The following is a 13,128-nucleotide window of genomic DNA, read 5'->3' as shown; positions in this document are numbered from 1 at the left end:
AACACATAGCTGGATTTGCAATGATCAATTTAGCAATAGTGTCCAGAGTTTAGAGAACGGTCTGCATGTGGCAACGAAGGGAAAAACTGTGAAATACTTAGATAGGAATAAAGCAAGGATCCCGGTTTGTTTCATAGAGTTTTTGAGGATAATGTGACAAATATCCGCTTGCAGAAATACCATTTTAGTCAAACAGTCCAATTTTAAAATGAGCATTTGTGGACAGTTTTCATAACTGAAAATGCAAACATTTGAGAACGTGTGTGATGGGTGTCGAGCACAACTTCCTAGAAGCGTATGTTGTGTGCTCTAAAAAAAAACCCAAACATTTTACACTTGCTTCTCATCGATAGACATTGTTAAAACATCACTGACTCACCAGCGGTGAAGTCCTTGTTGAGGTCAATGAAAGCGTTAGAGTGAGGTACGCGCATTTTGACAGATGAACTTAGTGCATTCCGCCACACTGGAATCCTGAAGGGGAAAAAAAACCACAAGGCAACAGCAGGAGTTAAAAGCTCCACACAGAAAGTAATTCAAGGTATGAGAGAATTAGAAATAAACACAGGGAATTCTAAGTGAGTTGTAAAATGATTACATTACCTGTTGGTGAGATAGCACACTTCGGTGAGTGGGGGGTTGACGACTCCAAAAATGTCTGGGATCATGTCCCCGTTGAAACTGTGGGGAGAGTTTCACTTTACACTTACACTGACGTAACAGCTTAATAGGTACATAGTGTCCAAACTTGTCAACAAGACTGCCGATGGTCATGTTGGAGGCCATAGTCAAGTCGTGGTGTTGTATTGGACTGCATTATATGAAAGTCTTTCAAATATGTTGTCCACATCAATTTGCATAAATGAGGAGAGCAACATTTAATATATGGTATTGTTTTTCATTTGATTGCACAGCTGTATCTAATAAACAGATGAGTCAGTGTACAGTACAGTACAGTTTGTGGCATCTTTAAGCTTATTTAAGATGGGATATATAATAATAAAAATAAATCATACATGTGTTTTGAGATGCAACAATATTTTAAAAACATCTTGAATTTGAACAGTTTGAACATGCAAATCTAGCTTAACTGAAAATAAGGCAATTACTTTTTTCAGGGTTCATACACATTTTAACCAATATTTTTCCATGACCTTTTCATGACTTTTCGGCAAATTTCTATGACTATGTATTCCTGAAAATGTCAGTCGACATTATACAATAAGAATAAAAATCTGTGTTAAAGTTTACCCTCGGAGGTTTAACAATAAAATGAATGACAATTTATGTGGTTCATAGTGGGAGTCGTAATATCACTCTCCGAATAGAACGGTGAGGTTAGGACGACGTGAAATACATTTATTAATCACATATTATTATACTGTGTTAAAAAAAAATTCCATGACTTTTCCAAAACTTTCTGGCTCTTTTTATGTTTACAAAACCTTACCAGGCCTCGAATTTGCATTTTTTCAAATTCCATAACTTGTCCAGGTTTTTTCAAAACGTATGAACCCTGTTTTTTCATTATGAGCAGAATATCCAAAGCAGACTGATACTTACTCCATAACAAGGGGTTGATCTGTAAAGGTCTTGTTCAGCCTGAGCCACCCACTCATATCTGCATGAAATGAACAGTTTCAAAGGGCCCTTAGTAATGCTTAGACAAAAACACAGCACAAAAAGTCAGTGGGCTGTTCAAATCATGCTAAACTGATTTTATTTGAGGTTGTAAATGAGTGCTACTCAAAAAAACTTTAAAATGTACAATACTTGCTAGGACTGGTAACCAAATTTGATACCTTCGATTGCCTATAGCATCGATAGCATCGAATATCGAAAAATCATTCAAGTCATTCAATACCCAATTTTCAATACCTAAAGAGTAAATCTCATCAGCGTCACCCAGTATGCTTCTACCAGGATCTAATAATGCAGCTGATTGGCTGTCTAACTTTACACGTCAAATGTTACACGTCCAAGAGACACGCAGGAAAAACAAAAACAAAATGTATAAAAATTAAATATAAAAAGATTTGTACCGTTTTGTGTAATATTGTAATTTATTTTTGTTAAAATGGATTTTATAAAATTGGTATCAAAAAAAGTGTCGTTCAGGAACCGCTATCGAAAATGTGTGAATGCTACCCAGCCCTACCTGCTGTAAACTTTCTGACATGTTTGCTTAATGAGCATCTCCAAAGTGTCTTTTCTTCACTGGAAAACATCTGTCTATCTAAAAGAATCATATTCATATACATTCTCCTTAACAGAAATTCTGTGATATTGCATGAAAAGCACAGATGGAACTTTTTTTTTTTTTCAGCAATGCAGCAATTAGTGATGCTTAGTAGCATCTGTGTTAAAATGTCTGCTGTAAAAAGGTCTACTCAACCTCTCTCTCTGATCATGTGCACCCACCAGGGGAATCCCGCCCCAGTTTGTAAACCAATGATTTAGTGAAACATGTGTATCACAAGGACATTAAAAAATTGCAATTAACAACAGACTAAAAAGTATCCATGGACCGTATCAAATCACATGTGCAAAGAAGAGTGAGCTAAATCCTTCATCAGTGTTCTCTGGCCTCCACCCACCCTCAGCACCTATTCACTGTTAAAAAAAAAAAAAAAATGGTACCTAATGTCTGGTTGTTCCCCCAAAATATGAGAACAGTTGTGTTCTTGGATTTCTGGATCTGCACTGTGAGAAGGACATCCATCTGAGAGTCTCCATCATAGTCCCCTGGAACCACACTGGTGATGACCGTGTCCCTGAACAGGAAGAATGGCCGTTAAAATGAGAACCAATGACACCATGCTCCTGCTTTTGCTCTGCTCTAACTTTCTTAAATTAAAATGAAGAAAAAACTGAGGTGGTTGTTTTTGGAGCAAAAGAAGAACGATTAAAAGTCAGCGCTCATCTTCAAACGACAATGTTAAAAACAACAGACAAAGACAGAAATCTAGATCTAGTCATGGACTCAGACCTGAATTTTAACAGCCACATTAAGACAATTACAAAGTCAGCCTATTACCACCTTAAAAATATATCAAGAGTTAAAGGACTTATGTCTCAGCAGGACTTGGAAAAACTTGTCCATGCTTTTATCTTCAGTAGACTAGACTACTGTAACGGTGTCTTTACAGGTCTCCCTAAAAAATCACTCAGACAGCTGCAGCTGATTCAGAACGCTGCTGCTCCAGTCCTCACTAAGACCAAGAAAGTGGATCACATAACTCCAGTTCTGAAGTCTCTACACTGGCTTCCAGTGCCTCAAAGAACTGATATCAAAATACTTTTGCTGGTTTATAAATCACTAAACGGGTTAGGGCCGAAATACATTTCTGATCTGCTAGTACACTATGACCCACCCAGACCTCTCAGGTCGTCTGGGACAGGTCTGCTTGTTGTCCCCAGAGTCAGAACTAAACAGGGGGAAGCAGCGTTCAGTTTTTATGCTCCACATATCTGGAACAAACTCCCAGATAACTGCAGGTCTGCTGCAACTCTCAGTTCTTTTAAATCAAGGCTGAAGACCTTTCTTTTTGATGTTGTCTTTGTTTAATCTCTTATACTGCACTGAGAATTTTATTCTCGTATTTTTTCTGTTTTTAATGGTTTTTAACTGCTCTTTAATGTTTTATGTAAAGCACTTTGAATTGCCCTGTTGCTGAAATGTGCTGTAGTAATAAAGCTGCCTTGCCTTGCCTAATATATAACTACTCCCTCCTAAAGAGTAAACACAACCACCCTGAAAGGTGAGTCACCTTCTCAGTGCTGACAGACTAAAGGGAATTGGGACATGACATGTTCCATATAATGTGTAAATGGACTGTAAATGGACTGGATTTGAAAGTGTAAACTGAAAGTGACATATACCTTGGGAGGATATCCTTCGTGATGTTAACTTTGGGCTTGAAGTAAGGTGTTTTCGAGTCAGCCAAGAATATCACCAGCTCAGATTCTGAAACAGTAACAAGTCAACAAAGGCATGGAAGTCAGCGTCATACAGTTACAGGTCATTTCATCTCTCAAAGAGAGAAAGGAAAGGCCTTGTAATGGAACATTAATATAATATGTTGCACTGTTCTTTTTTATTTTATTTTTTTACAATTTGATTAAGTTTTATCGCGATATCCTTAAATTAAAACTCGCAGTAGATATTATTAAAACCGTATACATCAACTGTGTAAGCAGTTCATTAGCTAACACGACAGGAAGCAAAGAAACGTTACGGAAGCATTAACATACGTTCTCTGATAATGAAGATGTCAGTCTGCTTATCCGCGAAAAAGTCTCCAAACGCGGCCACCGTTCCATGGTTTTCGGCACCGAAAAGGTCGGCCGTTACATCCTGAAGAGCAAATGCGTTATGTTTTCCCACAAAAACTAACAAAAATGCCAAAACATTGAGTTTAAACATCCACATCCTTCTTCTAGTGCAGCTCCTCACAACAACACCAACTGGAATACGGCACACAGCTTTACGACAAGCTGAAATAGCAGCTACCTTTTATTTAATGACTCATTCCGTTAAATATAATTTTTAGATTTTGATAGCTGCTGTGGTAATTTCATTGCATTAGAAAGAGGTGGAAACAAAGTACAGAAATAAGGCTAAACAATGCCATATTACAGTTTCCTCGTTTACGTCAGTGTCGTGCTCCGGCCTGTTTGACGGTTGATAACTGTATCAAGTTAAAGAGAGTTAGGTAGAGCAAAGTCGGAAGTGAAGGAAGTTTATCTTCAGAATAAATAATTGTCAAACTCAAAAATAAATGAAGTTAATACATTATAACAAGTACAAGACACTGATACTCATTAATATGGTGTGACACTTTTTACTGTAATGAATTGTCTATTAAAAGGCAACCTCAACTTACTGAAATATCTGTTGTTCATAACGATGGGTGACCGGAAGCCTTACTGCCTGTTTTATTTTGAAGGACAATAGCGGAAATCCTTTAACTCGCTAGCGAATTTGACACAGTAGTGTAAACATGGCGAGCCTCGCAGATGTCGGCTGGAAACTCCTGGAATTCAAAGCCCGGTCAAAAAGATCAGGTCAGACTTCTCTTTGCATTACACGGCGCACTGTGAGCCGCCTGGTTGTCTCTGTTGAGCCGGTGCTTGTGTGAGACTGTTAGTCTGTAAAGCCACTGTACACGGGGATCATTGGACTTGATGTGCCCATTACATTTGTCCACTGACTGCAGAGTCGGGACAAGCAGGAAAGGTCAGAGGTGTAAATGTGCAGCACTCAGGGGCTATTTTAAGAGCTTCTCAACAAGTTTCCTTTCGCTGTTACATCTCACCCATAGTTAACTGTACTGTGTGTGTGTGTGTGTGTGTGTGTGTGTGTGTGTGTGTGTGTGTGTGTGTGTGTTGCATTAGTGTGATTAGAGGGCCCGTGGAGGCTGCAGACTGCTATCCTTGCCGGTAGTCAGTCTGTAATCTTATCATAAAATCTTTATTTGTTATTTGTTCAATTGTTATACAATGCAAGGATAACAGCATCTCAACAACTGTTATGTATCACCACATGTAGAAAACACCATTGTTTTAGGTGATACAACTGATACATTATGATCAAGTCTTTCCAAACTCACTCACACACACATTAGCCATCTATTATTATATTATACATCTATTTAAGAGGGACTCCAGTGGTTGTAAATGTAGTCAGCTATTCTACCTGTAGTTTTTAGTAATACTTTTTGGAGTGGTAAATAAAGATTTCATAAGGTTTTACCTCCATAAATATGCTGGTAGTGTAGTGTCATAACTTGCATTCCTAATAGGGCTGCACTATATGAGGAAAATATGCGATCGATATGCTATAACGTTGCTGAATATCGCCTTAATGATATTAGTTGAGATAAATAAACAGGTCATAACGTGTACTCTGTTCTGCTGCTTTCAGTATTCTGCTAAAATACAACCAATTGCTAGTTAAATTTAAAACTAATGATAGAAAATCATTTCCAACTTTCTTTTATTGAACAAATTGAACACTGAGTTGAATCTAAAAGGCAGCACTAAAAAGAGAATGACAGTTACATTTTAAAGTGCAGTTTTCTACTGATATTTTCTTTCAACCATCTCTGGTGATATGTTGCAGCCTTTCGCAATGTACTGTAGTTATTGTGGCAGTTGATATCGCGATGACGATTTAAAAAAAAAAAAAACGATATATTGTGCAGCCCTAATTCCTAAGCAAATACAATGCATTGTAAATCCTTGCATGCTGTTCATGATCATCATCGTCACCCAGGGTGTAATTCATTGTTGATTCACGCATGTCTAAAATCTAACTCTGTGCTACTAACTCCTTCCTGTGAATTGCTGTAGATTTGTGATTTAGCTGAGAGAGACGATTGGCCTTAATTTCACCTTTTGAGAATGGCCGCTTCAGTGGCTGCGAATGCCCGGCCTCGTCGGGACATTAAGAGACTTGGTAAGTTGTAGCAGCATATCTTAGGAAAAACAATGCAGTCAGCCCCACACAGAAGGCCAGAGAGGACACGGGTAAAGATAACAAGAAAATAGTTTTGTTATCTGGACATAAGGAGGTTATTATAGGTCACACAGCATAATTGAAAAAAATGGTGTGCCTTCATATGTTGTGAACTGAAAATCACAAATAGGCTTTTTATATTATTCATTTTCTCATCCGCTTGAAATGAATTTTTTTTAAGCTGACATATCTATTTTGATAAATGACTTCATATTGGTGACTTTATTTCCTAATTATGACAAGGCAACTAGCCATGTCTAGATCACAACATAATTATTTTTTGATCATATGAACATAGACAGAGTAACACGCTTGTGCTCTCTTGGGCTGTTGGCAAACCCAATGTGCAAAATAGTGTAATATTACCCATAATCTACTGTGTGTCTTATGTTGGTTTAGCTATATGTAGAATCTTTTTGTTACTTCACAGTAAACATGACAGGCCAGTAAGGGACACCAAATTAATATACAGTATTAATGAAGTCATATAGCATATATAGTCATATAGTCATATAGTATGTATGTATGTAGTATGTGTGTGTATATATATATAATAGTGTTAGAGGTCTGCATTAATGAAGTTAGGATTGTTTAAAACCAGCCAAACACCAGCTACCCACATTTGTCTGATCTTATGTTAGAAATTAAAATTTTAATATTAGACTTCCTCTATGCTCTTTCAAAGTGTTATCTTAAAAAAGAGATGGATTGGCTTTGTCCCCTGCAACTTTTAAGCTGATAGAAATTATGCTAATTTCAGCCACAATGTGAATTTTTTAGTACCTGTGGTATTGACCCAAGGTCGAACCTATTAAAATGCAAATCTCAGCAAAGGGAAAAGTGTCTGAAAATAGAGAAAGTCTAACAGATGGGGGTTTCCCCTCAAACGTCGTCTCTCTCTCAGCTCAGAGGAAAATGTTAGGAAATATCTGGTGGCGAGCTACATTAGCATTTGGATTTTTAGCTTGGGGCCTTAATATTGTTTTTTGTGCTTAGCCCTTTGTGAAGCAGGATATTGCAGTGAAAAACAGAATTTACTGATGGCATGTGTCTGTTTTTATCCTTTTATTTCATATTTTCTCTTAAATTAATTGGTATGAAAGCATTGAAAAGATGAGGTATTCACAAGGTACTGCCAACTGCAGACCTTTCTTCATCTAGACATATTGGAATGCATGAAATAAGACTGAAAAAACTGAGGAGTCGCCATGTAACTCTTAATATGAAAACCATGGTCCTTTATCAATTCAGTCCAGTTTAGTCATCAAGGCAGAATGTTAATGAAGGTGAGGAGACATGTTTGAGAATCATTTTTAAAGGATTTGTGAGATAACTAAGAAAGCTATTTTCAGTATTTGGAGGAGTAACATTTTAAAGTTTGTGTGTAACAAATGCATCCTTCTTCAGGTTCCATCTATGAACCTCTCAAGCTGTCCACTCTCCAGCGTGACGATGAGCCCCTATGGGAGAAGCTGGACCGCTACTACAATGCTGGTAAGTACACATATTCACTGTTAACAACCTGTCAATAGTATGAGGCAGGGGTCACCTAAAATTTAGTAGGTATATAATGCAAAGCTATCTGAAACAAATGGCACTGCTGTGAACAGTTGTACCAAGTAAAGTGTACTGTATGTGTGATTGTACACACTGGTTGTTCCTGATGCCGTGTTCCAGGAATTGATCATTTTTCTTTCAGGCCCACCCAAAACGCATGGTCACACTGTTGAGCTAATGTATACGGCGATAAAGCCAGCAGTTGTTATGTAATAAACTCAAATTGCAGCCTTGGGTATAGTGATTACAGCCTGGAGACAAACTGTACAATATTGTTTAGACTGAAATTGTTCTCGTCTGGCGAGGTAAAAGCAGCATGGGGTTCCTGGGTGTTACCGAAGCAAAGACTCACCCAGCGTGCAATGACCTGAATTTAATTCCATGCAAAGGTGTCCTGACTTGGCACTGCACTGCACTCAGCTGGTAGTGTTTGTAAGTGGGCAGTCAGTGTAGAACCATGTGGGAGTTGCTGCACTAGATAATCCCACTGTTTGGTCGGGGTTTTCAAGGACAGGAGGGCCCCCACACACACACACACACACACACACACACACACACACACACAAACACACACACTCACACTCACACTCGCACACACACACACACACACACACACAGTGACTGCAAACCTGCTAATATTTTTGATTAGAAATCCACAACTATATCAAAACATCATAAACAGACGAAATGCTTCAGCCTTCTAGAGTTCCTTTAGACAGCTGGACACTGGCACCATTTCACTTGCATATGTGTGTTGAGAATGTGAAATAGTTATTTGGTTGCACTGTGGTGAGTGACTAACTGGACCCAGATTGGCAATATACATTGATTGGTTAAACTCTGATGCTAACCAATCAGTTATGGAATCTTCTATGTCTCCTCCCTCTTTCTCATAAGCAAAGAACAATGTACAAAACATTCAGGGAGCAGCGACAGATTTTTAGCTGGAGCTAACCCTCAGATCTTATCAGCTGTTGTTTGTACGTTCATTCTGTGAGGAGCTTGATGACAGGCCAAAAGAAAACTTGGCTGTTGCCAGGTTTTGGTGCTTTCTGCAAGCTGTCTATACACAGCCGGATGATTTATGTACATGTTATTGTTTATTATTTCTCAAACATATTAGCAATATCAAACGCAAATAGAGTGGGCACACTTTTTCTTTACTGCACAAGTATTAAAGACCCAGGAGCCGGTTGCACCAACTGTTCTTAAGTTTAAACTTACGCTAGTTATGATTTTAGCATTTATTAGCAAGGAGATTTACACATCACTGAAAAAAACCACGTACACAAACTAGTATGTAGAGCTGAATTGTTACTCATTTTTTACACATACTGCCATGTAGAACTGTTGCGCACTGACAGAGCTAACGCTTGCTAATTTGGTATGGCCTGTTTAAAATGAAGTGTAAAGGAATATGCCAATTCCAAAAAATACAATCCACCTAAAATTACAAAACGTCATGCCAACAACAACGTTAGGTGGGTTAGCATAATCCTATACAGTGGTGCTCATAAGTTTATGAACCCATGCTAAAATTGACTAAAAAGAGGAATAAAAAATCATCTTTTGGAAATTGATCTTAATGCCTTAATTAAAAAAACATTATCGTAAATATTCTTTTTGAATGAATAATGTATCGTAAATAAATAAATGTTCTTCCTTAAAATACAGGGGCATAAGTAAGTACACCCCTATGTTAAATTCCCATAGAGGCAGGCAGACTTTTATTTTTAAAGGCCAGTTATTTCATGGATCCAGGATACTATGCATCCTGATAAAGTTCCCTTCCATCCATCCATCCATCTTCTTCCGCTTATCCGGTAACGGGTCGCGGGGGTAGCAGCTCCAGCAGGGGACCCCAAACTTCCCTTTCCCGAGCCACATTAACCAGCTCCGACTGGGGGATCCCGAGGCGTTCCCAGGCCAGGTTGGAGATATAATCCCTCCACCTAGTCCTGGGTCTTCCCCGAGGCCTCCTCCCAGCTGGACGTGCCTGGAAAACCTCCCTAGGGAGGCGCCCAGGGGGCATCCTTACCAGATGCCCGAACCACCTCAACTGGCTCCTTTCGACGCGAAGGAGCAGCGGCTCTACTCCGAGCTCCTCACGGATGACTGAGCTTCTCACCCTATCTCTAAGGGAGACACCAGCCACAAAGTTCCCTTGACCTTTGGAATTAAAATAGCCCCACATCATCACATACTCTTCACCATACCTAGAGATTGGCATGGTTTTATTTCAATTAGCCTAATAGCTGGTTTGATTTGTACTAAGAGATGATCTAAGTACCCCATACCAATCTCTAGGTATGGTGAAGGATGTGATGATGTGGGGCTATTTTAATTCCAAAGGCCAAGGGAACTTTATAGTATCCTGCATAGTATCCTGGATCCATGAAATAACTGGCCTTTAAAAATAAAAGCCTCCCTGCCTCTATGGGAATTTAACATAGGGGTGTACTGACTTATGCCCCCTGTATTTTAAGGAAGAACATTTATTTAGTTACGATACATTATTCATTCACACAGAAAATTGGTGTCCTTAAAGGTTGGATTTTCCTATTTTTTTTAATTAAGGCATTAAGATCAATTTCCAAAAGATGATTTTTTTATTCCTCTTTTTAGTCAACTTTAGCATGGGTTCATAAACTTGTGAGCACCACTGTATTTCCCACTCATTCTAAAATACATGAATACTGCAAATTCTGAAACGCATAGTTTGCCATGAATGAAGAAATAAATAAAATGAGTCATCCCTGATTTATGAATAGCTGCTGCAACCCAATTCAGGTGATGATTCTGGCATGTGTAATCAGTGAAGAGAGATAAATACACATTAGTACTGATTACTAAATGACCTGCAGCTGGGACTGCCGCGCTGTGCTAGCCAGTGCTAGCTCCCAGTACACACAAAGAGCACTTCCAGTTCAAGTGAGGACCGAGGAGCTATCAAAAAAGGGAACTCAGATGTACCTATAGTATCATCGATTTCAGACTTCACTGTCAGCGCCCTTTTGGATGTAAACACAGTGAAACCAGCTTTAAAATAGGAGTGATGATTCCATTTGGTATGAAATATTGCTGTTATCCTGTGTGACTGGGCCATTAGGCTGGCAGAAGGTTAAACCCCAAATTTGAAATGTTAGTATATTGCTGTCAAATTTGGCACTTCAATGCCAGTATTCCTGCTACAAATGGAGATCTGCCTGTTTAATGATAGACCTCTCTTGTGTCAGAGGGTTTGACTTGTCATTTCATAAAAGCACAGGTGTAACTAATAGAATTAATGATGGTTCCATTCCACTTACGTGTGCCAGTAACGAATGCCAGCGGGCCAGCATGCACAACAGCAAGGCCCTGGCATTGCAACACCTAAACTGAATGCAGCCAATATTAATCTTATTAGTTCCACCTGTGTTTGACAAGTCACAATGTCTGCTGTGAGAATGGTCTGCGTCCACACCACATTAAGCCCCAGTGTCTGGAGGAAAAGAAGAAATAGTGAATCAGAGACATGTGAAACAAAACAACGAATAACTTGACTTTATTCAAAAGTTGTAGGCGTTGTTATATTTGGATGTCAAATTTCATTTTATTTATTGATTTTATTTTAATAAGGTGAAAAGTACAGCTTGCTAGCACAGGTACACTGTGGTTAAAAAAAAACACAGTGGTATATAACAAAAGAAAACTATACAGAGCATATAGAGACAAAAATTGCATTAATATAGCTGCAATATATTATATAGAATGCAAAACCACCCAAAAAGGCTGCAACATATGAAAGCTTTGGTAGGTAGAAAGCACAAAAATGCCAGAATTATAAGAGTGAGACCTCTTCCTTCATATGTCCCTCTGCCCACTCTGCCTGCATGTGCAGAACAGCCAATAGGAACGCTCTCTCCATAGATATAAAACAATTAGGGCTGGTCCCAATACCATTTTTTGAGCTTCGAAGCTTTGGTAGTAATGAGCATCGAATATTCGAAGCTTCGGAGAGAGTGGGCTGAACATATTATTATCATTAATAAAGGCAGGAATCTCTATGTGTCTGTTTGTTTGCATTTTGATTATTTTGAGAACCTTTCATCCAAACGACTTCACAAGGGAGTGCAGTGTCGTATTTGGTGCAATATAGATAGACAGGCCAGACGCGATCAGAATTAATAAACTTTTAATAAACTACAGAACAGCGCGAGCAGGAAGCGGCACGCCTCACCCGAGCAGGGCTTATATGCCCCGAGAACAGAGACTTCACCGAACGAATATTCGGGTCCAGCCCTAAAAACAATGTCTCTCTGTCTCTCTGTCTCTCTCTCTCTCTCTCTCTCTCTCTCTCTCTCTCTCTCTCTCTGAAATGACCTGTGATTGGCCAAAGTCTCTTGTCGGGCTAGATTTTCTAAAGCCTGAAAGCAGAGCCAAGAGGAGGTGCAGAAGTCTAGTTTTCTGTCAGACCACTTGAATTACAAAATACTGAAATGTTCCTGCAGCAGCGTGGGTTTGAATCAGACCTGCTGCCCTTTGCTGCATGTCGTCCCCCATCATGTCTATCCACTGTCACTGTACAATAAAGGGAAAAGCCCCAAAAAAATAATCTGAAAGGTTATTATGGAATATGTGCCCCTCTGCCAAAATCTACAACAGCTTAGTTAGCTTAGCATAGTTAATATGGTAAATTATGATATAGTATGGGATATAAGAAATGGTATATGGTGAGGTTGTAATATAATATAATATATATTTATATATAAGATTGAAATACAGTGTATAAGAAGTATATATTTGCTTTGTGATGACAAACTGGAATTCCCCTCCCAATTTTTTTAAAAAGTGAAATCTATACAAGTAAAGCCAGGCACAGCACTGAGCACTAAGCAGATAGAGTTGGGTTAAGTGTGCAGAAGCATGGATCATGTGTTGCCTCTGGCTGTGCATGGCTGTTAGATTCTGGTCATACGGCTCAGGATGCTGTCCCCTAGGATCAGTGCTGATTGAATCACTGTGGACATAAGCTTGCCATTTCTCAGTTGCTCTTGTTGAAGTGTACAAAA

General features: G+C 38.9%; 2 protein-coding genes across 4 annotated transcripts in view; one reads left to right on the top strand and one right to left on the bottom strand.

Annotated features, from left to right (window-relative positions):
- The window catches only part of itfg1 (integrin alpha FG-GAP repeat containing 1), a 162,715-nt gene extending 158,087 nt beyond the window's left edge, over positions 1-4,628 (bottom strand). Inside the window, exons 1-6 of the mRNA XM_031309162.2 lie at positions 4,255-4,628; positions 3,883-3,967; positions 2,641-2,774; positions 1,564-1,621; positions 604-681; positions 380-474 (exon numbers count right to left, since the gene is read on the bottom strand). Coding sequence (XP_031165022.1) covers positions 380-474; positions 604-681; positions 1,564-1,621; positions 2,641-2,774; positions 3,883-3,967; positions 4,255-4,432 — 628 coding nt within the window. The 5' untranslated portion in view covers positions 4,433-4,628. The remainder of the gene's footprint in view (positions 1-379; positions 475-603; positions 682-1,563; positions 1,622-2,640; positions 2,775-3,882; positions 3,968-4,254) is intronic.
- Positions 4,629-4,959: 331 nt separating this feature from the next.
- phkb (phosphorylase kinase, beta) overlaps positions 4,960-13,128 on the top strand; it is a 128,248-nt gene continuing 120,079 nt past the window's right edge. For 2 of the 3 annotated variants that reach the window (XM_031309134.2, XM_031309142.2), the window contains exons 1-2: positions 4,960-5,067; positions 7,928-8,014. In XM_031309134.2, coding sequence (XP_031164994.1) covers positions 5,004-5,067; positions 7,928-8,014 — 151 coding nt within the window. In that variant the 5' untranslated portion in view covers positions 4,960-5,003. Of the gene's footprint in view, positions 5,068-6,354; positions 6,461-7,927; positions 8,015-13,128 lie in introns of all 3 variants that reach the window. The other variant, XM_031309152.2, reaches the window with a different exon arrangement.

The sequence above is a fragment of the Sander lucioperca genome, chromosome 3 (assembly GCF_008315115.2).
Source record: "Sander lucioperca isolate FBNREF2018 chromosome 3, SLUC_FBN_1.2, whole genome shotgun sequence".
Lineage (NCBI taxonomy): Eukaryota > Metazoa > Chordata > Actinopteri > Perciformes > Percidae > Sander > Sander lucioperca.
This window is presented reverse-complemented; position numbering and strand designations above follow the sequence as displayed.